We start from the raw sequence: 24,182 nt of genomic DNA, 5'->3' as shown, positions 1-24,182 counted from the left end.
TATTTTGGTGAATTTTAAGGGTTCTGCTTATTTCTTCTTCCTGGGAATGTCTTCTAGGTTGTTTCCCTTCTCCACTCCCTGCCTCAGTGGTACTTTGTACAGTAGTGCATAACAGTGTAGGTGAAGATCACGACCTTTGTAGAGTGAGAGTGGGAAAAGGAGAGCTATTAACTGGAAAAGTGAGTGTATGTCATGGCAGCCAGTGCTGAATTGTGCACCTGAGTACTGTAGCTTTGGAGGGGAAATGACTTTTACTGGGCAGTATTTAATTTCTGTTTACGTCTTATTTTCCTCCAAAAAAATGTATTAAAGACAAAAGCAAACAAAGGTGAGTGATGCCTTCCTTTCTGTTCTGAAACCCTTAGTTGTGTCTCCCTACTTGCTTCAGTGGTCTCTGACCTGGTCTTTTTGAGTGTAGTCTCTAGATACGACTTCTGTGTGACTTGTGGCCATATCCTCTGTGGGAAGGACTGGTGGGACTTGTAGATTGGCTGTCTGTAATCCCTCACTCTCGCTACAGAAAAGCTGGGGAGGAAATTTGTTCTGGGTATTATTAGCTCTACCTACATTGGATTTTTTTCCTTTCTTGTGAGCTTAGACTATTGAAAGGTTTTTAAGCTTTCTTGGCCAGTTTTCTGCTTAGCTTTCTCTTTTCATTTATTGCACATTAGAGCTTTCCTAAGCCTGGTAGCACAATGATTTGAACATTTTGACATGCATTACCTTATTTCTTCTGTTTGATTTCAGAGCAACCAGCGGGTCGATCTTTACAAGTGGAAAGATGGCAGTGGGGAAGTTGGCACAGCACTACAGGGGCATACCAGGGTGATCAGGTAGGTAGCAGAAGGTCTGTGGCTTATTGGGCTGTGATTTGTCATTTTGAGTCCGCATTAGACATAGCACATACCCTCTCTGCTGGAGCTTTCTGTCGAGTGATCCCAAGAGCTTGCAGTACCATCACCCTATTTGTCACAGTTCTCAGGGGAACCAAACTGAAAGACTGCCATCCTCCCACGGTTCCAGCTTGAGCATCTGTTTAGTGTTAGCCTTGGATAGCTGATAGGCCATTAGCATTCCCCAAGGTGGAGGGCATTCTTACAGAAAATCAGCCAGTGCTTGGGAACCAGCATCAGAGGGACTGTTGTGCCAAATCCCTGAAGAGCTCAGATAGGTACAACCTCTTTCAGAATAAAAGATGAAAGCCACATCTTATATGGGAGTAGGAGGAAGTTAAATGAAGTCTCTGTCCAAAGACATATCGAAAGGATCAGAAAGCAAGAGACTGTTCTTTCATCTATTTAAGTGTTTAAAAAATTGACTGTGTTCTCTGGAAGAAGATCCATTAGCCACATGCAGACATTCTCTAGCTTGTTATATCCCAACTTGGTTCCAGATTATTCTCTTCAGTTGCTCCCACTGATCCCAGTTGGGGATGGAGAAAACCAGTTTGGGAAGTGTGTTTCCATGAAAGTGTGATGTCCCAAAGGCAGCCTTGGAGTTGGTAGATAAGGTTACACAGAGAGCAATCTGGCATTTTTCCAGTGCCCTGTGCAATAGCCATTTGGGTGTTGGGGGGAGGCTAAAGGATAGTAGAAATTGGATACTCTTCAAAGATTATTTGTCATTCATTTTAGTAAATTTTTTTTTTTTGAGGACTTCTTACTCCTAGATTTAAGAAACCTCTTGGGATTAGATTTTATGGGATTGGTGAACATGGATGGGAAAAAAATATTACCTCTTTATTTTCATTACCTTTTTTTCCCCACCAAATATCAATGTAAGCAACAAACCTTCTTCTGAGAAGGGATACATAGGCTTTAGATTGCCAGAAGAAATGATTAAAAAGCTTGGCCTTGAGGTTATCCTGCTTTAACATTGGATGCTGGATCCAATGCAGAACTAGTAGTACTGGCAGATAAAGCTGAACCAGAAGTTTAGATGGACAGAGGTGTGCAAAGAAGTATTATACAGGAGAGGTATTGTTTTTGTATTGTTTTATCTATGTAAACAAATAACATGTGCTGAACCGAGCCAGCTGATTTTTAAATACAATTTCCAAGTATTTGTCTATCCTGGCTAATAGTTAAAAATTATGCTGCTGCTTTTGCAGCGCCACCCTCTGACATTTCACAGAATAAAAGACTCAGAATTGGAAGGATGTTCAGAGTCCACTTCATATGTAGGCAGTGATTGCCTCTTGTTGGGTTTCCTTGGGGGTCTCTGGGAGCAGCCTTCGTTTCCGTTCAGTAATCACCACAAATGCAGCCAAGTGTTAGTCCAAATCCTTTATTGTCTCCTTCAAAGTCTTGTCTCCTTCACTTGGGGCTGGGCTAGTGTTCTGGATGCCCATATCTCCTTGCTTCCAAGAGCTTGAGTTCCCACTTGCCTTCTCTGGCTTCTGAATCTCCCTGACTTAAAAGGTTGGTGCTTCAACCTCCAGCCACCACAAAGGTAGGCAATGAAATGAATCTGTCTCAGCCTCTGAGAGCTTCTAATGTGCTTGTCTTTTCTGGCCCTGAGCTTCTTGCTTATATGCTCCTCATTGTCTCCTCAATACCACTTAGTACCTTGTTTCAAGTTCTGGCCCATAACATCTCCTTGTAGGATTAAATCAATCATACTGAACCATGCTAAATTAGATAACTATTGTCTCTATCAACTCCACTGACTTAGTACCTTGTAAGAATCCTTTGTTTCAAGTTCAGACTTCTGGCTCATAAGTCATTCAGTTTTTACTTGAAGACCTCCAGTGAGGAGGAGCTCACTAACTCCTAAGGTTCTACCTCAGTTTCCTTTTTTGTACCTTCTACTCCCTTGGGAAGAAAAAATTCTAATTCTTCTTACATATAACAATCTTTATTTTAAATTTTAGAATGCTGGGAAATTTTTTTTGTGTGTGTTTTTTTTTTAATTGAAGTTTATTTTCAAAACATATGTAAGGGTAATTTTTCAACATTGACTCTTGAAAAATCTTGAGTTCCAATTCCCCCCTTCTCCCTACTCTCCCCCCTAAAATGGCATGTAAACCAATGTATGTAACAATCCTTTAAGAATTTTGAAGACAGCTGCCATATCCCTCCAGTTTTTTCTTCTCCAAGCTAATTCTCAGTACGTCAGCTGATCAAAATTAGAGGCCTTTCTCTGTCCTGCTTGGTTTTCCTCTGTATGCTTTTCAATTTATTGATGTCCTTCCTAACATAAGCTCTGATTTCAAAAATTATTGTCCAGTAGAAACTTCAGACTTTCACCTATACCATGTGATACACTTGGAAAATGGAATTTTCTTTTTCTTTCTTTCTTTCTTTTTTTTTTTTTTTGAAAAATTTTCAATAGCATTTTATTTTTCCAAATACATGTAAATTTGATTTTCAACATTCATTTTTGTAAGACTTTGTGTTCCAATTTTTTCTTCTTCCCTCCATTATTTCCTCCCTCCCCAAAACAGCAAGCAGTCTGATATAGTTTAAATAAGTGCAATGCTTTTAAACATATTTTCATATTTGTTTTGCAAGAAAAGTCAAACCAAAAGAGAAAAGACCATGAGAAAGGGGGGAAAAAAAAGTGAAAATAAAAAAAGAAAAAAATATCATGATCCACATTGTTGAGAAGAGCCAAGTCCATCACGACTGATCATCACCTAATCTTGTTGTGTACAATGTTCTCTTGGTTCTGCTTATTTCACTCAGCATCAGTTCATGTGAGTCTTTGTGGATTTTTCTGAAATCAGCCTGCTTGTCATTTCTTACAGGAGAATGAAAATTTCTGACTTTAAAAATATGTACATTTTTAGAAAGGAATATTGAAAAATATCCCTCAAGCAAACACATACCTTATCCCACATGTATTATAGAGCCTGTCTTTCCCATCCCTAGTCTTGGTGGTATTTAAGATTTCTTCCAACTCTTTAAGGTACTAAGTGTTAATAATCTTGTCTCTTCTTCAAAGTGTGCCTGGATTTTATTCAGAGGAACTACAAAATTCTCTTCCCTTCTTGCACTCTCCCCCCCCCCCTTTTTTTTTTAAACAAAAATGGTAGGCAGATGGAGTAGCTGGGAACCTCAGAGAGTAGATGTGCAAGTTAGAGGCCTCTTTGAGGTCTAGTTCTTTCCCAGTGATACTTTGGAGACAGGACCGCAGAAAGATGGCGGCTTTTTGGAGCCTCATAAAATCTGGCTCTGACTAATCCTGCCACTCCTTGTGTTGTTTGTCTCTTGCATTCTCAGTGACTTGGACTGGGCCGTGTTTGAGCCAGACTTGTTGGTTACCAGCTCTGTGGACACCTACATCTACATTTGGGATATCAAGTAAGAACAAGTAGGAGGCATTCTTTTATTATGGAACTATTGGGGCAGGGGACTTTGAGAGAATGTGACTGTTGTTGGAAAATTTTTATTGATGGCTTTTTGTCATTATGTCACAGTCTTTTCTAAGTATGGGGAAGTTTCTTGTTGAACCCTGCCTCCCCCCAAAAAATAAAACAACCCAAAACACCAGTTGTAGTAATAGAATCTGACATGTAGCCTACTGGCCCCTAAACTCTAAGGAGGGAAATGATGGTTTTCCAATCATTTCAAGTCTGGCTTCCTTCTAGTAATTATTTCATTTATATTACAGTAGTTATTTTGGTTATTTGTTTTGTTTTGTTTTGTTAGCATATTTCACTGGATAAGTTCTTACAGATCTCATATTTCTTTGCTTTCGTTATTTTAGTCATATCTAATTGTAAATAATGTTCCATGTACTCATATATCATGTTCAGCTTTACCCTGGGTCATGGATACTCTTTTTGTTTCCAGTCTAGGGTATCACAGAGTATAGCTAAGAATGTTTTTGTGGACATCGGGTCTTTGTTTCTACCTTTGCCTTGGTTGGGGATATATTCTTAACACAGTAATTGTGGATTCAATTTAAGAATTTTTCTTGAATAATTCCAAATTGATATCTAGAATAAATGGATCAGTATACCATCCCATGGTCAGTTTGTAGTGTTCCTGTCTTCCTACAGCCTTTCCAATAGAACTGGTACAAGAAATTTGAGGAGGATAGACCTGTTTACCATCACCCCTTTAAATTAGCCAGCCTAAGATTACATAGTAGGCTATATGCACAATTCTAGCTTTGGATAAATGTCTCTGGAATGTCTTCTCTCTGCAGGGCAGGAGGTGAAATTTGTTGTATTCTGCAGAGCCTAGTAATGAGAACAGATGCTTGTTCTCCAGCTCTCCTGGACTAGGAGAAAAAAGGAGGAGAAGAGAAAGAGGGTCTCATTGTCTTTTATGTTTAGTATAAGAGGACTCTGGCTGAGTTGGGGACAAAGCCTGGGCTAGTCTGCTGCAGGCAGGACCTGTGCCTGTCTTTCTGGCTTTCTCCTGCCCCTTATATAAGTAAAGCACTTCAGGTATGCTTTGGAAAAGGGTGATCATGATAGAATTTAGAAGCCAGGGAAACAACAAAGAGGAAAGAGAAAAAGATGTGGAGAAACAGAGATTTGAGGAATCAGACTTTGGAGAAAATTGCTCTTGTATATTCGAAAAGTTTCATTCTAAAAGATTAATTTTGCTTTCTCCAGATCCACCGTGTGTGTGTGTCTCTCTCTCTCTCTCTCTCTCTCTCTCTCTCTCTCTCTCTCTATATATATATATATATATATATATATATATATATATATATACATATGATGAAATTTGTATTGTCTTTGAGCCTTAGAACACTGCCTCGCTCTTAGCATTGTCGTTTGCTATAGAAGTTATCCTGTATGGTTTAGCCTGAGAAGTCAGATGTAAGACTTCCTTTCTCCCTGTGAGTTGGCTAGGTTCACTTTTGTGCCCAGAAAGAGCTTTTTATCCTCGGCTAAAGTGTTGTTTAGAAGCTTCGTGTAGGGTCACGCTTCATTGGCAGTCATCTCATTGCTACTGTGAGAAATGACACCATAGAGGGACTATTTTGGCTTCTCTCTGTACATTAGGGTCACCCAGGCTCTGCTGAATCATGAGACTGCCTTGGATATGGTTGACTGTTTTGAGACTCAGACCTAGAAAAAGTTGTAGCTGACCGAGAAATGAGAAAGCTCAGTAACTCATTTGATATGGAGGAAAAAGGGTACTTTTTTGTAGCAAGATGACTTTCTCCTCTTGAGCCAGAGAGCTTTTATCTAATTCATCCCAAGTGGTAGAAAGTGAATAGCAGCCATGAAAGGCTACTGGAAATAAGCTTCAAATGGCAAAGGGATCAATATATGATTTGGGACTTCTGTATTTCAGAGACACAAGGAAACCTACTGTTGCACTGTCTGCTGTAGGTGAGTACTTAACTCCTGTTTGATATCTATACATTATACTGCTCTTCCTCCATTCCATTCCTTCTGTGCTCTTCATATAGGATCATTTAGCTGACTAGGTGCTTCCTTACCCCATCACTCTACTGCTTGGGTGAGATGGCGGAAGCTTGAGGCTTGAGGCTTGGCCTAGACTGCTCTTAAGGCTTTCAGGGTACTAGGACAGAGGAGCTTTCCAGGGCTATGTCAGAAAAGGCTTAGGAATCCTAAGGCAGCAACATCTAGTTTTGAAATTGTTTCTGATTATTAGTGTCTCCCTTTTGTGTGGGGTGCTTGAGTAGAGCACCCCACTGTCATGCTGAATAAAGGAATCCTACTTTGTTTAGCATTTATTTCCTCCCCAACAGATGTATGGGTCTCTCTCAAGGAGAATGCTCCTTCTTCAGATTCTGAGAGAATTCATCCCCTTTCTCTAACAGGACCAGACATTCATAGTTATACTTGGGGATAATGACTGTCTATGTAGGGCACTTTAGAGGTAAACTTCTTGACTTCTAGGGTCCATGCCATTTGTCAGTTTTGTTTCCCCAGTACCTAACAGAACACCTTGAGAGAAGCAGGCCTTCATGTTTGTTTGTTTTTTAACTGAATTTTATTGGTGGAGGTGCTTCCTCTATTGACAGGAGCTAACCCCTTTCTGCCTTAGTAGAGAAGAAAGTCACATGGTGACTGACATTATGATATAAGCCTTTCCAAACCTAGCTGAACAAGCCATTAGGCAAGAGATGCATGAATTGTCACCAGGTCTGATTTTGAGGACTTTATGTTTTGTTATGGGGCCTGACAGAATGTGCACATTGCAGACATGATCCTTAAAAACCCCAGGTTACCCAAGTGTGGTGTGGAGCTGCAGTGTTACTAACTCCATAACAAGTGACATATGGCACCTAAAAAGATCAGTCTATAAGTGGGCAATATGCATTTGACAGTACTTAAACTTCCCTGACTTCTCTTTGGCCAAGTGAGACTTTGAATTTAAAGTCATGTAATATTAGTAAAATCCTAAAAGCATTTTTCTTCTCCTCACATTGTCATAATGTTTTTTTGAACTGTGGTTGGCTATCCCCTCCCACTCTTTTAATTTAACTATCTCAAGTGACTACTCTTGTTACTACAGCTTCAATATAAGTTTTTCAAGGGCTTGGACTACAGTCATTTCTGTTATTTTACAAAATACATTCCTTCAAAGCTCCATGAATAGCACGATAACTACAGGAATTTTGGGAAATGGGATTGGGGCATAACACTCAAAAGTTTAATCAGTGATACATTTTTAAAAAGATAGAAACTTTCCTTACTGCATTTAACACAAGTTCATTTTTTTGTTTTTTATTATGAACTTACAAATGCTAAAAGCCCATGAGCATTTCATATACCAAATAGAACACAAAAAATTTTATATGTCGTAAATCTACATTTCATACTGTTACCTTTTTTAAAAAAGTACATATAGCAACATTAATCCATTACTTTCAAAACTGCCCTGCTAGTCTGTACTTCCTTCTGAATTACTTTCTATACTCTTTTGTGCACTTTTAAAAATGTTTCATTGTCCATCCTTTTTTTTCCTTTCCCTTTCTCTTTCTCAACTCTTCCCCCACCCTCACCTCCCAAAAAACCCACAACCTTATAACAAGTAAGCATAGGCAAATAACACAAATCAATGGGGTGGCCTAGTCCCTATGGCTTGAGTCCCTTTCCCATATTGTTTGGGAGGTAGGAAACCTGTTCCATCTTAGGTCCTCTGGAGAGTTAGTTGGTCGTTGCTTTAATTAATTAAAGCTCTTAACAAAGTTAATCTTAATCAGCTCTTAACAAAGTTGTTTTTCTTTACAATATTATCTACTGTGGCTGGGTGCTAAATGGATAAAGATTGAGAATTGGTGTCAGAAAGACCTGAAGTCAAATATAGCCTCCATTGCTTACTAGTTGTGTGAGCCTGAGCAAATCATTTAACTTTGCTTAGTCTTAGCTTTCTCATCTGTGTAATAAGGATAATAACAGTATCTACTTCCTTGGTTATTGTAAAGATCAAATTAATTAACATATAAAATGTTTTTCAAACTTTAGTGCTACATAAATATTATTTATAATATATATGTATAAGGTATTATATAAATATAATATAAATAATACTAATTAATATTAGCTATAATTATTATTAATCATTTAAAGCTCTAGTTATCCTTTTCTTTGTATTTGTATATTCTTTGCACTTTTCTTGTGCACTTTTTTTCTCTCCTCTTATAATGCTTAATATAACCAGTCTACCCCTTAGTCCTCTGTTTTTAACTCCCTGAAGGACCTTTGAAGACGTTGAATTTCTGAAAGCGCACTTAATTCTTCTCTCTTTATTAGAATGGAGAGCCTCTTGTATTATACAGCCCCTTTTAAGGAGTCAAATAAATTTACCTTTCTGGATTTTTCTTAAATTTTGGTTTTTATAGTTCCTTCTCAGCACTAGTCTTTCCTTCAGAATGCTTGCAAGTTTCCTATTCCATTCCAAGGTCCATTTTTTGTCTTTTAGAAAACTGTAGAATAAATTATTCTTGATTGTAAATCCATATGTTTCCTCTTACGAAGCTTTGCAAAATAAAATCTCTTCTTCCCTTCTCTCTCTTTTCTTTCTTCCTCCCTTTTTTCTTTCTTCTCTCCTTTCTTTCCTCCCTTTCTCCTTTCCTTCCTCCCTCCTTTCTCCTTTTTTTTCCTTCCTTCCCTTTTTCCTTCCTTCTTTCCTTACTCCCCCATCCATTCTTTCTTTCCTTTCTTTCTCTCTGTTCTCTTTCCCAACAATAGTAGAACCTCTCCTTGTGCCTCCGCAAGTTTTCCTGGGTCTGAATTTTCTCTAAAACTTTTGAGTTTTAGCTTCTTGACCATGAGTGGGAAAAGCCTCAACTAAGAAGATTTTTGCTTTCTTTACTTCTTCATCATGCTGTTCATGAGTTACCCTGAGAAAATTGTCCTGTTAGAAATTGTGAACTATCATGCTCAGATGAAGTTCTTTTGTTTTGGTTCTTTCTGAGTAGAGAAAAGGGGTGTCCTTTTAACTTTAAAATGTTCAGTTAGCATCTTAATTCTTGTAGTAGCCCATGTTCTATAGTCTCTGGGATCAGACTATCTGTCATCAAAACCCTGTATTTACCTATATTATCACTAGATTCTTGTAGCAACCCTGTGCTAAGGCAGCATTTGCTGTCATTCTTTAGAAGCCGAGATTTGGAGAGAATAAGAGAACTGTGTTGGCTGCTTTGTACTGCTATTGTTAATATAAGGCTTTATTCTGTCTTTCATACTCTGAACTATTGAACAATTTCAAATGAAGATTGACAGAAATGAAAACTTGGAACCTAGAGAGTCAAAATTCAGTATCTCTGGGCAGAAGCATGATCTGTGCCTTAACTTTTTAATTTAGGTTAAGTTCTCAATCATTGATCCATCCCATGTTCTGTGGACTTGTTCTATCAGAGCTTTGTACCTAAAGTGATTTTCTTTAGAAATGAGCTACAGATATTGAAGCAGTGACAGGAAGATGAAGAAACAGAGATTTGACATTTGTTGGAACTCTTATATGTTAGCTTGTCATTTTTTGGGTAGAGGATGAATTCTTTTCTTTTTAACTTTATTTTAAATAAGTTTGTAATAGCTTTTTCTTTTTCAGAGTACATGCAAAAATAGTTTTCAACATTCAGCCTTACAATGAATTTTTTTCTGAGAGCCAAAGGCTTTCGTTTTCTTAGTAGAGACTGGATTTTTTCTAATGGTTGCGTCCTGTGGGCCCTTGAGCAGCTTTTTAATTGCTGTCACTATGTCCTTGTGTTGGCAGAGTGGAGAAAGGGAACAGGACTGCCTGATGCTGGGTTTTTTCCCTCATTTATCTGGCTCGAAGCAATAGCAGTTAACTATGCTTTGCCATGGTAGCACACAGTGCCCTCTACATAGTGCATAGTAGGAGCTTCATTGGTTGCTGGAATTGAATTAGTGGAGAGTAGAGTGCCTGGGGGAATCCCATATAAGCCTCTGTTTCCATTTGAGAGATGGGGTGAACATCTGTGTGTGCTTCTTCTGAGCCCATGTTTTAGTGCCCTGAGCAGGAGTCTGATTGGGAGGCCTCTAGGAAGGGTGACTGTGGGTCATGTTGTATGAGTTGTCCCAAATGATCATTACTGTGAGTCTAATAAAACCATCCTTTCTAACAGGTTACCTTGAGATTTATTTTTCTCTTGTGTGAGTTCCCAGTTAATTCCCTATGATTCTTTTCCCATGCCTTAACTTCCTTTGGGCTTCATTTCATCTTTAAATGGTTCATTTGGTGACTGTATAAAGAGAACTTGACCTGACAGGATTTTTGTGGCTCTTCAGCCAGTTGTGCTAGAGGACAGCAACTTACTGACTGTGCTTTTCCCTGCCCTCACCCCTGGTTTTCCTATTCAGCGGGCGCCTCACAGGTGAAATGGAATAAGAAGAATGCTCACTGTCTTGCCACCAGTCATGATGGGGATGTTCGGATATGGGACAAACGGGTGAGTTATCTCTTCACAGTCATTCTGCGGCCATTGCAGACCATGTAGGTGAATGATAACAGTTGATGTTTAGATAATGCTGTAGGATTTACCAAATGCCTTATATATATTTTATTTATTTTTTTCATGTTAAGAGAGATGGAATAGGTATTACTCCCATTTTACTGATAAGAAAACTTAAGCAACATAAGGGTGAAGTAAATTTCCCCAGAATACAGCTAGTAAGTGTCAGAGGTAGATAAGAAGGTTCTGTGAACAATTACCGAGTCGTTCAATTATTTTAATTTTTTTTCTGACTCTTTGTGACTCTATTGGGGATTTTCTTGGCAGAGATACTGGAGTAGTTTGTGATTTTCTTTTCCATTTCATTTTACAGATGAGGAAACAGACAAACAGGGTAAAGTGACTTGTCCAGGGTCACACAGCTAGAAAGTTTGAACTTGGGTCTTCCATACTCCAGGTCTAATTTTTCTATCCACTGTGTTACCTAGTTGTCCCAGTTAAAAAATACTAGATGCCATATGCATTGTGGATATTTCATTGTGTGTAAAGAAGATGTTTTCTAGCCCAAATTAATGATAAGCTAAAGTAGAGAAATTGGATAGAAAAACAGAGGAAAATGGTTACAAGTTGAAGATCTTAATCCCTGTTATTTTTTAAAATAATACTTCATTTATATGTCACATTGCAATTTGAAAAACATCTCATTTTCTTCTCCCAGCAGCCCTGGGTGAAGAGTGAGATAAGTGTGGGCTTCATTTGTCAATGAGGATGGATATCAGAGAAATTAAATAACATATGTCAGTTCCCACAGTATTCAATAGTGCAGTCAGAACTCAACTCTGGGTCTTTTAAAAACTTCTGATTTTTAGTAGTTGTCTTTTATTTATGTACAGAATTCCTTTTCTGGGCGCTCTCCTTTTTCCCTCCTTACCTAGGGAGTCTTCTCTTGTAACCAAGAATAAAAAAGGGGAATAGAGAAAAGTTGTTCAGAAATGCAGCCAGTTGCTAACAGAGAGAGCCAGAATTACTAAAAACAATCTAGAAGCCTAGCAACTCTTTGCAGCAAGCAGGGAGGAGCACTGATAGGATTATAAGTGGACTTTTTGATTTTGATTAGGACTTGTGGAGGTCTCTGGTAGAATTTTGAGTTGAATTATTTGCATTAACAAAACCATCATAATTCCATAGTTATTGAAAGCCAAATTAAAATGTTAAACCCCTGGATTATATTCCCCCTATAAAAGATCTACTCTACTTGTAATTCCCATGCTAACTCTTTTTAGGGTGCTAAGCCCTTTTTAGAGTTAGCCTGCCAGTCATTTGTGAAACATCACCCCTTCCCGCCCCGCCCCCCCCCCCCACACACATGTCATGCCTTAATGACTTCTCCTTTCTGATGTAAAATCCCTTTTCTTTGCTAAAAACCCTTATGGATTTAGCCTGCTATTAGCAGTGTCTTAAAATCTTTGCCCTTTGCTTTGAAAAAAACAAACAAAAAAAGAAATGTAGCCAATGCATCCCCCAAGTTTGATAGTCTCTTTAATGTGTCCAATGGCTCCCCTTGTTTGCAAAGAATCATTAAGTTAATTAGTAGGTATTTATTAGGAATTGATTCTTATGTACCAGGCACTGTGCAGGGCACTAGACATGCAAGTAGAAAAAATGAAACAATCCCCTCATAAGGAATTTTTAATGGTGGAGAAAACTATCAATAAAAATAATGTGCATCATAAATTTAAAGTGAATAAATACACTAATGTTAGCAACTGGGAGGGCTCAGGAAAAACTTCATGCCAAAGATAGTGCTTGAATTGCATCTGAAGGGAAGCACAGGGCTCTTTGACGCATAGGTATAGAGGGATACATCCTGGGTGTATGGGAAGGCCAGTGCAAAGGCATGAAGTTGAGAAAAACAGCATGTGCCCAAGGAACAAAGAAGGTCCCAAAGTGATAGCTCCTCGGTTAGGGGGCATGCTAGCGTGGTATCCTGCTGGCAGAGGAGACTGAGGAGGAGAGCAGGCAGGTGGTGGGAGGCTGTGTCCTGAGGGAGACAGGCATCAGCCTTCCCTGAGCCCCATCTTTGGGCTGAACTCAGTGTTGTTTGACGCCAGCACTCAGTCTGGGGCAGCAGAACATGGATGGAGCTTGAATTCTTCTGGAGGCTGGATATCCCATCTGCCTAAAAATAGCCTGTGGATCACATGCTTTCTCTGCAGCAGCCCCTGAAAGCGTTGGGCGTGTAGGAGACAGCAGGTCTTAGGCTGCTGCGTTGGGAGTTCTCCTGGAAGTTTGGTTGTCTCTGAGTAACGTGGAATGTGCCAGAGGTCCCACAGACAAACAGATGGTGGGAAGAAGAGAACTTTAATGATAGCCCAGGGTGAGGAGGAGCCATGTCTGAAGCCTCAAGCTTACTGTTGTGAGGGTGGGCAGGGGTGGGAGGAGAGAGAGGGAGAGATGGGTCAATTTATTAAGCAGAGAGGGGGAAGGAATGAACATTTCCCTCCCCATCAGGAGTCTTGGTGAGCCTTGTATTCAAGAAAAAGAGGTTTGGTCAAAGGCAAGGTGAGGGAGATGGGTTAAAGAAATGGGGAAATCCCCTGCTGTAGGGAACATTCTGATCAGCTCATCTTCAAAATGGAGTTAGGAGACCTTTTCCAAACTCTGAGTCTTCTTGGACCCATGATGGGTTGAATATGAATGATGTCATTACAGTGTTGTGAGGGTTTGCTAGAAAGGTGATTACACAAGCAGAGGAGTGAGGGTATCCTGGGATCCTGTGGGTTCATCCACTGGACATTCCCTGATGTCTCCTTCCTTTGGGTCAGTCTTGGTAGTAGCTACTCACCTTCTTCCTCATCGTTTAAACTGGACATGTAGAAAGGGAAGTTGGTTTTTCCTCATTTACCCTTCTCTGAAGTAGAGGGGGGGATGGCTTACAGAAAAGTGTACGTAATCAGTTGGAAGAAGAGATAAGACTTTTGAGCCTGCTCCCAGACTTTCAAGCAAAAAGAAAAAACGCCACATCCAGACACCTTGGCTTCCAGCCATTCATTCTGTCAATACCTGTTTCTCGAAGCTCTCCTCATTGTGAAATACACTGCTTAGTGATTCCCTTTTCATTTCCTGCCTCAAATCGATGTCGACCACAGTTTGCTGCATCTTTTATCCAGGAAGGTTTCTTATAAGAAGTAGAGAAATAATTTTCCAGCCCTACTATCTGATTGTCTTCTTCAGTTATTAACTTTGAAGACTGCCTTTGTCAGTGGTTTCCCAAACAGCCTAGAATATAGGGACCTGGGTGTGATAATGAACTTGGAAGCCTTAACTTTGTAATCATGGTGTCATGGAGAGGTCAGTGCTGGCCTGGCTTTGATCAGACACTTTGCAGATGCTCATCTGCTCTCCAGATGTGAAGAGGAGTAGCTGTAACAGCTGCAGCTGCTGTTGACCCTGCTCCTGGAAGTTGTGACCTTTGGGAAACCTGCTTCTGTGGGAGCTGTGGTTTCCCTTGTCTAAAATGGCAATCATACCACTTGGCACTTTAGCTGCAAGAAACGCTTTGTGAACTTAAAAATGCTGTTTTAGATGCTCACAGCCTTTTTTAGTCCATGTTCAGCTGTTTGCTTCTTTCCCCTCAGTATTCAGGCAATGATGTCTTTGGTGTCAGAAATCATCCATGGCCTAAAAGCTCACTATTAGGAAGCACCAAGCAGAATGTTGGACATGTTAATGCTAAATAATATTTTATGAGTTTGAAGAAGAAACTGGGTGGTTTCTCTGTTGCAGAAACCTAGCACTGCAGTGGAATATCTTGCGGCCCACCTGTCTAAAATTCACGGGCTGGACTGGCACCCAGACAGCGAACATATCTTGGCCACCTCAAGCCAGGACAACTCTGTCAAGGTGAGTCAGAGGGTCTGGCAAGGGACCTCTATGTAAAGAAAAGCGGGGTTGTGTAGACATATTGGGCCTGATTACAAAAGGAAGAAGTACTTCTGTTAAGCAGGTAGTTAGCTTTACCAGCAGTCTGTACCGGTAAGTGGGGAATAGGGTATGCCTGGCAGCAGCATTGCAGGCTGTGCAGGAGTTTGCCTGCTTTCCCAAGCTCCAGCTGGTCATGACCATCAGGATGGGAGGGGACATTATGGTGGACATCTGTTGTCTGCCTGTTTTTTTCAACTGCCCACTTAGAGCAGATGGCCTATGGAGAGAGCCGGTGACTTAAAAGCATCCCTCTGTGCACCTTTGGGTTTCTTGGGCTCTAGAACATTATGTAGTCCAAATGACTTTATTAAATCCCAAAGATGCTATGCTGGGATGTTTCTACTTCATGCCTGTATGCATATTTCCCACTTGAGATTAATTGTATTAACTTTTCAGTGTTGTGGAGAGAGGGCACTGAATCACCTTGAATTAAATTAGAAGGCATTTCATGTAGAACATCTTTGTAGATGATACTCAATTGTTCTTTAGGCAAGCAGTACATGTTTCCTTGGCAATATTTCATTTCTCAATTTACAGTTGCCATTACGGAGTTGAATTTGCCATCTTATCCAGGGAATACTAGGTTTTTGAAAAGGTTTTTCTCAATCATAATTTCTTTGTTTCCATTTTGATTCAATGTTTTTGAAAATAAAAAACTCAAGTAATTAATGTTCATGATCACAAATGTTGATAGATCAGAGTGCTCTCTTTGGTTAGTGTGGGTGGAGAATGCATGTGAAATAATCAAAATATCTTGCTCTGTCCTTGGAGCATAAGTTTATAGTCAGATCAGTGTGTATCATGAACTGCCATCACTGGGGACCACTTAGGAAATTGTCTTGTAATATTTGTAAGATTTTAACTGTGAGAACCTATTTTCTTGTGACCAAAGTGGGCCATGTGATCTAAGAAGCATGGGTCTTGTGAACCGTGCTAAAATGATACTCAGAAGTAATGTCTCACAAAGACAAATAGCAGTAAGTTATGAGGAAGCATCTTTTTCAAAAAAGTAGAACTAATTTAGTCAGTAAGTTTAATCTTTATGACATTTATTCCATAAATCTCCTCCTTTATTTGTCTAGTTCTGGGATTACCGTCAGCCTCGGAAATACCTCAATATCCTCCCTTGCCAGGTGCCTGTCTGGAAGGCCAGATACACTGTGAGTGAGATATTCTTAACCCCTCTAAAATCATTCTGATATCCCAGAGTCAAGGAATCATTCCAGTCTTCCTAGATTTTCTTTTGTGTGGTAGAGTATTTACACTCTTTGTTCTGTATTTGGTTGGTCTCTTGTTTTTTTTTTGTTTTGTTTTGTTTGTTTTGTTTGTTTTGTTTGTTTGTTTGTTTTATTTATGAGTATAGGTGTGTTTCAACCAGTCAAAGATTTTGGGATAACAAAGAAAAAGCAAAAAGACAGACCTTCCCTTTGAGAAGCTTATAGTCTATTGGGGGGAGGGGGGGGCCAGTAAACATTTATGTACAAACAAGTTAGGAACAGGATAAACAGAAAATAATCAACAGAAGGAAGGCACTAGAATTTAGGGAGGTTGGGAAAGACTTCCTGTGGAAGGTGGGATTTTAGATTTTGAAGGAAGCCAGGGAATCCTTTAGTTGGAGATTAGGAGGGAGAATATTGCAGTCAAGGGGCCAGCCAGAAAAAATTCAAGTTGGGAGATGGAGTATTTTGATCATGAAGCAACCAGAAGGACAATGGTATGGAATCAAAGAACAGAGAGGAGGAGAGTAGGGGGAGGATGTAGGATATAAGTAAAATGGCAAGTGGGGAGAGCAGACTGGCTGTGAAAGGCTTTGAATAGTGGAGGATTTTGTTTTTTATCTTGGAAGTAATAGGGAGCCACTGCAGTTTATTGAATTGGGGTATTATGACCTGATCAGACCTGTTGGGATAAGGGATGGTGGTAGCAGATGCTTCTATCTCTGTCTCTATCTCTGCTTTTCTCTCTGTTCATCCTTGGGTTGTTAGGATTATATCAAGATTTTTGAGATTTCAGAGATAAGCAGATGTTGCACTTGGGAAATGGAGAATTATTGACAACCAGAGAGGAAGATCTTAAAGGGGTTATCTTGCTGTAGCCATTTTACCATGGCTCTTTGAGCTAATGAAAAGGGAGAGGCATGTGAGAGAATTTGATTTTCTTTTTAAATTGCTGCAAAAGTTAGCCTTGAGAAAAATAAAACTGCTTTCATATACTTGAAAGGAGCTCCAGGTTTGCATGGAATGCAGATGTGAATGTGGACAATTGGTTGTTTTTGCATTGTAGAGTTTTAGGCATCCAATCAGAGAATGTCTTTAAGAAAAATGCTTTTCTGAATTAAAATATTTGATTTAACAAAAACAACCAACCACCCAACCAACCAGACTGGGTATGTTGTGAGGAGGATCATTCCACTCTTACATAATGCCAGAAACTAACAGTGACCATGGTACTAATTAACATTAGTACTAGCAACCAGCCCAAGAGCTGATATCCAGAAGACTTTTAATAAGATTGTTGAATGCTCTTACAAGGAATGTAAATCTAGATGACCCACTCGGTAGTTCAGTGGGTAAGGAGTCTGTGGTAAAAATGAAAATGTTTGCCTTTTGAATACTCTTATTCCTGTTGTGCTGTCTATGTCTAATGATGTATTTCTCTATGTAAAGAAGAAGTGAGATTATCTGTTAGCTGCTAGAAGGTTCTTTGAGATAGCTGTGCCTGCTTTTTCTGCAGTGCTCTAGAAAAATTGACTTGCTTGGACTCATCCAAGAGAAACTGTGCTGTCACTACATTTTCATGAGATAGCACTTGGAACCTTTGCTAATTTGGGAGTGGAAGAAGGACTTCTTTCCTAAAACCTTTTAACTGTGACTTCTTTCTTTTCTCCTTTGAGGATCTTGGGGCAGGGAGTAGAATGTTGAGAAAAGTTAGCTGCTTAGGTTGGGTCCTTTATCTTAATTCATTAGAGAGAAAAGGGTTAGTGAACTAGGCTTCTATCTATAAAAATCTATAAATAATCCAATAAATATCCTTTGTTATTTTTGTCCTTTAAGCCTTTCAACAATGGGTTAGTGACTGTGATGGTTCCTCAGCTTCGGAGAGAAAATAGCCTCCTTCTGTGGAATGTCTTTGACTTGAACACGCCGGTGCACACTTTTGTGGGCCATGATGACGTGGTGCTGGAGTTTCAGTGGAGGAAACAAAAGGAAGGTGAGTGAAGGGTGGGACAGGGACTACCAGAACTTTCTCTTAGGAAGCTCATTTGCCAGTGGCACCAGTCACTTAGGACCATGTATAAAGCAGGGAGAAAGAGTTTCAGGCTTTAGAGGTTTGGGGTTCATCCCTGGAGACAGACTTCATTAGTGTGAAGAGCTTTCCGATGAGGAAGCTTCCTTTACCAGTACAGATTGGCCATGTGGTGTTAGAGCAGAGGACTTCTTGGTGACTCATTCAGCATTTTACAGATGGTGTGTGCCAGAGGCGGGACAGGGTACCAGACTCCAGAGTTGTCTCTCAATCCCATTATAACACCCCCTGAACAGCGGGATCGCCTATTGAATGAACTAATGACTTGAGTAATGGAGGTAGGCCTGGTCTCGGGGAGAGAGTGTCTGTGGAACCTCCCCTTTACATAGTGAGGAAAAGGGGTTATGCTGCTTTTGACTGTGAGCCAAAATTCTTCTCATCTTTCCTCCTTGATTTTGGACTTGGGCCCAAGTAGACATTGCTCTAGGACTAACATGGAATGGAAAGTCTTTCCATGAACATAGGGCTCTTCCCTCCTCACACTGAGGCTGGGGGTGGGCTTAAAACCATGTGGCAGGCAGAAAACTTGGTTTTTAGCTCCTTCAGTAACTCCGTATATAAAACTAACCACTTCTTTTTTCTGTTATCCCATTGTTGTTTAGACTTTGCCTGGTGCTATAGCTTCTAAACATTTGATATAACTGCAGTGGTGTTTTGGTAGTTGTTCCCATTCAGTAGAAGTAAAATGGAGACACAAGGAGATGATCTAGTTTGCCAAGAGTTTAAAAAACAAGCATTACCAGAACTGGGATTACAGTAGTTGGAATCTTGTAAGCTTTTCCAGGGCATGTTTGTGAAGACTTTTAAGAAACCTCTTTGGGCACTTGTAGCAAGTCTCTGTTCTAAATGTTACTTCTGGTTTGTCCTTTTCTGCAGCTTTATGCCCTGTGTCGGTCCACACTTTGTCTGTCACTGGCTATGTCATCAGAAGTGGCGTGTCTCAGCAAAGACACCTGAGGGAGGGAGTCCCCCCTACCATTCCCTATATAACTCTTAGTTTTTACCTATATCCTTGGACTGCCCTGAAATGGAAGTGATAAAACCACTAGACATTCCTAGGAAGAGTGACAGCAGGTTGCTGGAACTTGGTGGACTGTGTTGAGAGTCTCTTCACTTGTAAGCCCCGTGCTAATTTTCTTGCTCCCTGGCCTATCCAAACTGTGTTCCTGCTGCTAGGAACATGAAGCCCACAGGGAAATAGCAGTGGCCACAGGCAGGAATTAGGATGCCCTTAGACTTGGCCATCACATAGATAATTGAAATTACCCTCAAATGGCTAAGAAGGGGCTGGATCCTCCAGGGTTGAATTAGAGAGCCTGAAGTGAGAGCTCCTTGTGGTAATTCAAGTCACCTAGCTTATCTGGGCAGCCAGCTAGTGAGTCTTCTATCTAGGAGTGGTAAATAACACCTTCCAGCCAGTGTGTTATGGGAACATTTTCCCCACTCTGTTTTTCTTCAACCTCTTCTAGAGGACTTTCCTTTAGTAATAGGAGTGACTTGGTCTCACTGCTGTCTTATGTCACAGATGGGGTTGCTCCCCATTATTCAGTGTCACTAAAATAATTAATGCTCATTGGGCGTTGTGAGAGAGGATTTTGAATAGACTCATCGCCATTTTGGAATAATTGGTGGATTTAATTTAAATCCAGTCTGTGAAAATCTAAACTTGTCAAATAGTCAGGGATGATTGATAATTCACCTTATAGAAGGACTTAATAACTTTGATCTATAAGATTCACCAGAAGATTTCCTTATTAGACTACTTAGAACATTCATTTTAAAAAATTGAGACAGCTTTTCAGGATACACTAATCATATAAGGTCAAGTATTTCTATAAAATTGAAAGGGCATTTATTTGGGTGTGTGAGATGGTTAAACCCTAGTGCCTTACTTCATGGAGCCTCTTTTATGGCCATAGAGAATTGTCCCAGTTTGTTGAAATTGATGCTAAATCCATAAGATGTTCCTGGTGATTTCTAGGGTCCAAGGATTATCAGCTGGTCACCTGGTCCCGGGACCAAACTTTGCGGATGTGGCGAGTCGATTCACAGCTGCAGAGGGTAGGTATTAAATGCTTTGAGTGGTGTTGAATGAATTATATATACTTTGCCCCAGAGCCTTTAAAAAAAGATTCTAGAAGTTGTATTTTTGCGGGTCAGAAGATGATTCAAAGTTCCTGATTAAAAACTTGCTGTTTGACTGACTTGTAGTGTATGTATAGCAAGATCAGACCCAGGAGAATGTATCCTTGGAGAGATCTAAAACTTTTAGTGTATGTAGAATATCGACCCCTCCATTGTCTAAAGTGATCCTGCCATTCATAGCTCTTTTAATAGTCCTTTATTTTCTTGCTCTGCTCTCATTCTGATTTGTGAGGCAACATGAGATATCCTAAAGAGACACCAAATGGTCTAGAGAAGGAAATCAGTTAGGTCTGCAGAATTGCAGAGGCCCTCAGAGCTTCCAGATGATCCGCTTTTTATTACACTCTGAATATGAGGGAATTAGTCACTTTGGCTACAAACATTTTCAGGGAATACAGAAGCTTCTGCTCCTGAGAGTCTTTGGGTCTCTGTAGTTCATTTTCATGCTTCCCCAGCTTTTTGAGGCTAAGGATAACAGCCTTATATCCTCGCTTCCAAGCCCCAAGCTTCATCTTCTCAGCAAGTAGCATGCCACTTGGTTCATACATAGCTAGTGCTGTATAAATGTTTTTTCATCAAAGTATATTCCACATGCTTAAAACGTACTTGGAAGTTTGTATTCTTTTTCCCAACCAAATAAGCTTATGGAACCGATAAGATTTTTTTTTTTTTTTTTTTTTTCCTTCGGAGCTGCACGTCAACCATGAAGGTGCTCTTTATATTCTAATTAAGCCATCTTTCTTGTTCTGTATTTTAACAGGGAGAGTTGGAGTTGGGTACAATTGATCATGATATCAATTGATAACTGATACATCTGTTTTTCACAACCACCTGCTTCCACATACTCTTACCCAAAGACAGATGGTTTCCTCCTTTTCTGTTATGTAGATATTATCATAAGCCTGATGCTCTTAGACTCTTGTTAAGGAAGTCTGCATGCCTCTTCTTGTTTCAGCTCTGTGCAAATGATATTCTGGATGGTGTTGATGAGTTCATTGAAAGTATTTCCCTTCTACCAGAACCAGAGAAGATCCTCCACACCCAAGATTCAGATCACCAGCCTAGCTCAGGCCATGGGGAGGAGGAAGGTAATCTGGCTGTCGTATGATTTGGGTGATGTGATTCTTTTTAGGGTGCGTAACTGACAGTGATGGAATTGGATGAAACCTTGGGGTTCTAGCATCATGGAGTTGGAGGGAAAAGACCTTGAGAGTCAGGGAACTGAGGAGGGCGTTTTCCCTTCATTAAGAAATGGGGATGTTTGGGGGGGGGGTATCTCTTTCTGAAAAGACTTTGAAAATGCAAAATCATCAATTTAGATCTGAGAGGGATCTTAAATACCATCTTGTTTAAAACTCCTTCATTCACAGGCTGCTGTTGAGAGGATTTAGTTTCTGTCTTTATTCTGTGTAACTGGGAAGCTTGAGTTACTAACATTGCTTTCTACTTTTAAGAATTTTGTAAATTCTTCAGTTACTTTCTGGCTTATTTTTGCCATTCCATGGTTATAGCTTGTTATAACCTGAAAATACTTATTCATCTTACTATATTTTCACTATATGTGGAGGTAATGATACAACTTCAAAGGATTTCAATTTAGTAAGTCACTGTCACATTCTTCATAATGTCTAGGGCCACTCAGGGCCACTTTACTTTTCTTTGTCTTGTCTCATCTCTTAACCTAGGCTCCCTGAGTCTAATATTTTTAAGAGATCTAGGATATTATAAAGGCTAAGAGACTGTAAACGGTGTCCATGTGGACTAAGTGCAGTATCCATTGTGACCTGTAGTAAGACAGAGACATCACTATCACCAGTAAGGAAAGAGCTCTGCAGGAGCAGTGCCTGAGCATTAACTTTTTTTTCCAATTGTTTCTTGGGAGCACAATGTGAATGGTTGACCTGGATTAATAATGCCCAGTTTTTGTTAACCTCAAAAAAGGCCCTTCCAGAAGATTGGGGTATTTTAACTGTCTTAATTCTCAGCTGAATTTGTGTGCTTTTCTTCCCTTTCGTCAGATGCTGGGAAGTTGATGTCTCTGGTACATTTCCCAAAGTGATTTTTCAACAAAAACCCTTTTCTCTCTCCTGCCAGCTTCAAAGGAAGACTCCCCTAGCAGTCTTTTGATGGGGAAGAAATCAGAACAGTTGGGGTTACCCCAGACGCTACAACAAGAATTCTCCCTGATCAACGTGCAGATCCGGAATGTTAATGTCGAGGTAGTAGCAGTTTAAGAAACTTGAGTCTCTAATGTGGGCAAAAATAAGAGAGAATATTCCAGGTGTGAGTTTCCAGAAAATTTGGATTGGCCAATTGCTTTAAAATGCCAGTTGTTTTCTTTTTTGTTCCCTAAAATACCCACAGTTCAGTTGGGATTAAACTAAGTAAAGGAGGGTCATCCCTTACTCACCTTTCAAGTGGAAAGCTAGAAGGATAACTTAGTGCCTTTGCATTTTTAGAGCCGAGAGCGACTCTTGGAGATTATTTATGAGAGTCAGACCTTTCCATTTTACATATGGGGAAGCTGAAGCCCAGAAAAGTTAGGTGCATTGTCAAACCTATGTGGCTAGTTAGTGATGGAGGAACTCTTAGTTTTTTGGACCGCTCCTCATGGACCCACTTGATAGTAAGCATACTCTCATTGACTAAGGTTTATCAGGTATAATCACTGATTATTTGAAGAATGTTATTCTGTTCCATTCTCCCCTTCCCCATTTTGTTTTTGGCAGGTAATATTAATGAACTCTTCGGGAATTAGGATTTTCCTCACACTAGGAGGGAGTATTAACACAGGATAGTCTTAAGATTGCAGGGAAACACATGAAAGATCATTAGGAGTTCATTGACCTCTCCTATCTAGCATGAAGTATTGGAGCCTAATTCCAGTTTTTTTCCTGCTGAGAAATAGTGTAGACATCTAGCATTGCTTGAAAATAAAGAGATCGGGGCAGCTAGGTGGCGCAGTGGATAGAGCACCAGCCCTGAAGTCAGAAGGATCTGAGTTCAAATCTAGTCTCAGACACTTAACACTTCCTAGTTGTGTGGTCCTGGGCAAATCACTTAATCCCATTTGCCTCAGCAAAAAAAAAAAAAAAGAATAAAAAAATGGATCAGATTTCGCTTTCCAAATGAGCTTTATGTCTAGAGGCAAATCACTTCTATACCTTTAATATCATCCTTTTATATCTTGTTTTCTTCACTTGAAAATAAATATAATCATGTTCTGTTTCATGGAATAGGGGTGAAATAAGTTTTCAATGACATTAAAACTCCTGGAGCCTAATTGACAAAGTGCTGTTATAAATTTAAAAATCTCCTTTGGGGATGCTGGCTAAAACAGCTATCTCTGGTTCAGGAAGAGCCTACATTTCAGTCTGATCCTGGAAGCCTGGGTCTGACTTCTGTTTTTAAATGTTTTAGAGGCCCTCTGAGATCTGATTCAAAAGCAGCTGATTTTTCTCTTACAGATGGATGCCGTTGATAGAAGTTGCACAGTGTCTGTTCACTGTAGTAACCATCGAGTCAAAATGCTGGTGAAGTTCCCAGCCCAGTACCCTAATAATGCTGCACCTTCTTTCCAGTTCATTAACCCTACAACTATTACATCCACCATGAAAGCAAAACTTCTGAAGGTGGGTATCTTTTGATAGAGTAGACACTTGGGTTCTTGTCCACCAGTATGCAGATTAAGAAATGAAGCTACCTAAAATCTTTAGGTTATGGAGTGAGTGTTTTCTGTTCTTTATCTCCCATATTGTTAACTAAATGAAACTCTTGAGTACACCAGAGTTCAGTCCTCTTTCCCTTTTACCCAGTCCCTCTAGGAATCTTACAGCAGAAGCAAATAATTGTCCAAGAAGGAGGAGTTCCTAGGCAAGTCAAATCAACAA

General features: G+C 39.8%; 1 protein-coding gene across 6 annotated transcripts in view; it reads left to right on the top strand.

Annotated features, from left to right (window-relative positions):
* WDR59 (WD repeat domain 59) overlaps positions 1–24,182 on the top strand; it is a 60,848-nt gene that overhangs the window by 14,992 nt on the left and 21,674 nt on the right. For all 6 annotated transcript variants that reach the window (XR_012485808.1, XR_012485809.1, XM_074285995.1 and 3 more), the window contains 11 exons: positions 748–833; positions 4,224–4,304; positions 6,261–6,298; positions 10,766–10,854; positions 14,644–14,760; positions 15,924–16,001; positions 17,895–18,051; positions 20,129–20,208; positions 21,248–21,380; positions 22,387–22,511; positions 23,760–23,924. Coding sequence is in view for 4 of the 6 variants with exons in the window: in XM_074285995.1 (XP_074142096.1) it covers positions 748–833; positions 4,224–4,304; positions 6,261–6,298; positions 10,766–10,854; positions 14,644–14,760; positions 15,924–16,001; positions 17,895–18,051; positions 20,129–20,208; positions 21,248–21,380; positions 22,387–22,511; positions 23,760–23,924 (1,149 nt within the window). In the remaining 2 variants the exon portion in view is untranslated. The remainder of the gene's footprint in view (positions 1–747; positions 834–4,223; positions 4,305–6,260; positions 6,299–10,765; positions 10,855–14,643; positions 14,761–15,923; positions 16,002–17,894; positions 18,052–20,128; positions 20,209–21,247; positions 21,381–22,386; positions 22,512–23,759; positions 23,925–24,182) is intronic.

Source organism: Sminthopsis crassicaudata, chromosome 2 (genome assembly GCF_048593235.1).
Source record: "Sminthopsis crassicaudata isolate SCR6 chromosome 2, ASM4859323v1, whole genome shotgun sequence".
NCBI lineage: Eukaryota > Metazoa > Chordata > Mammalia > Dasyuromorphia > Dasyuridae > Sminthopsis > Sminthopsis crassicaudata.
Note: the sequence above shows the minus strand (reverse complement) of the source record. Positions and strands in the feature narration are given on the sequence as shown.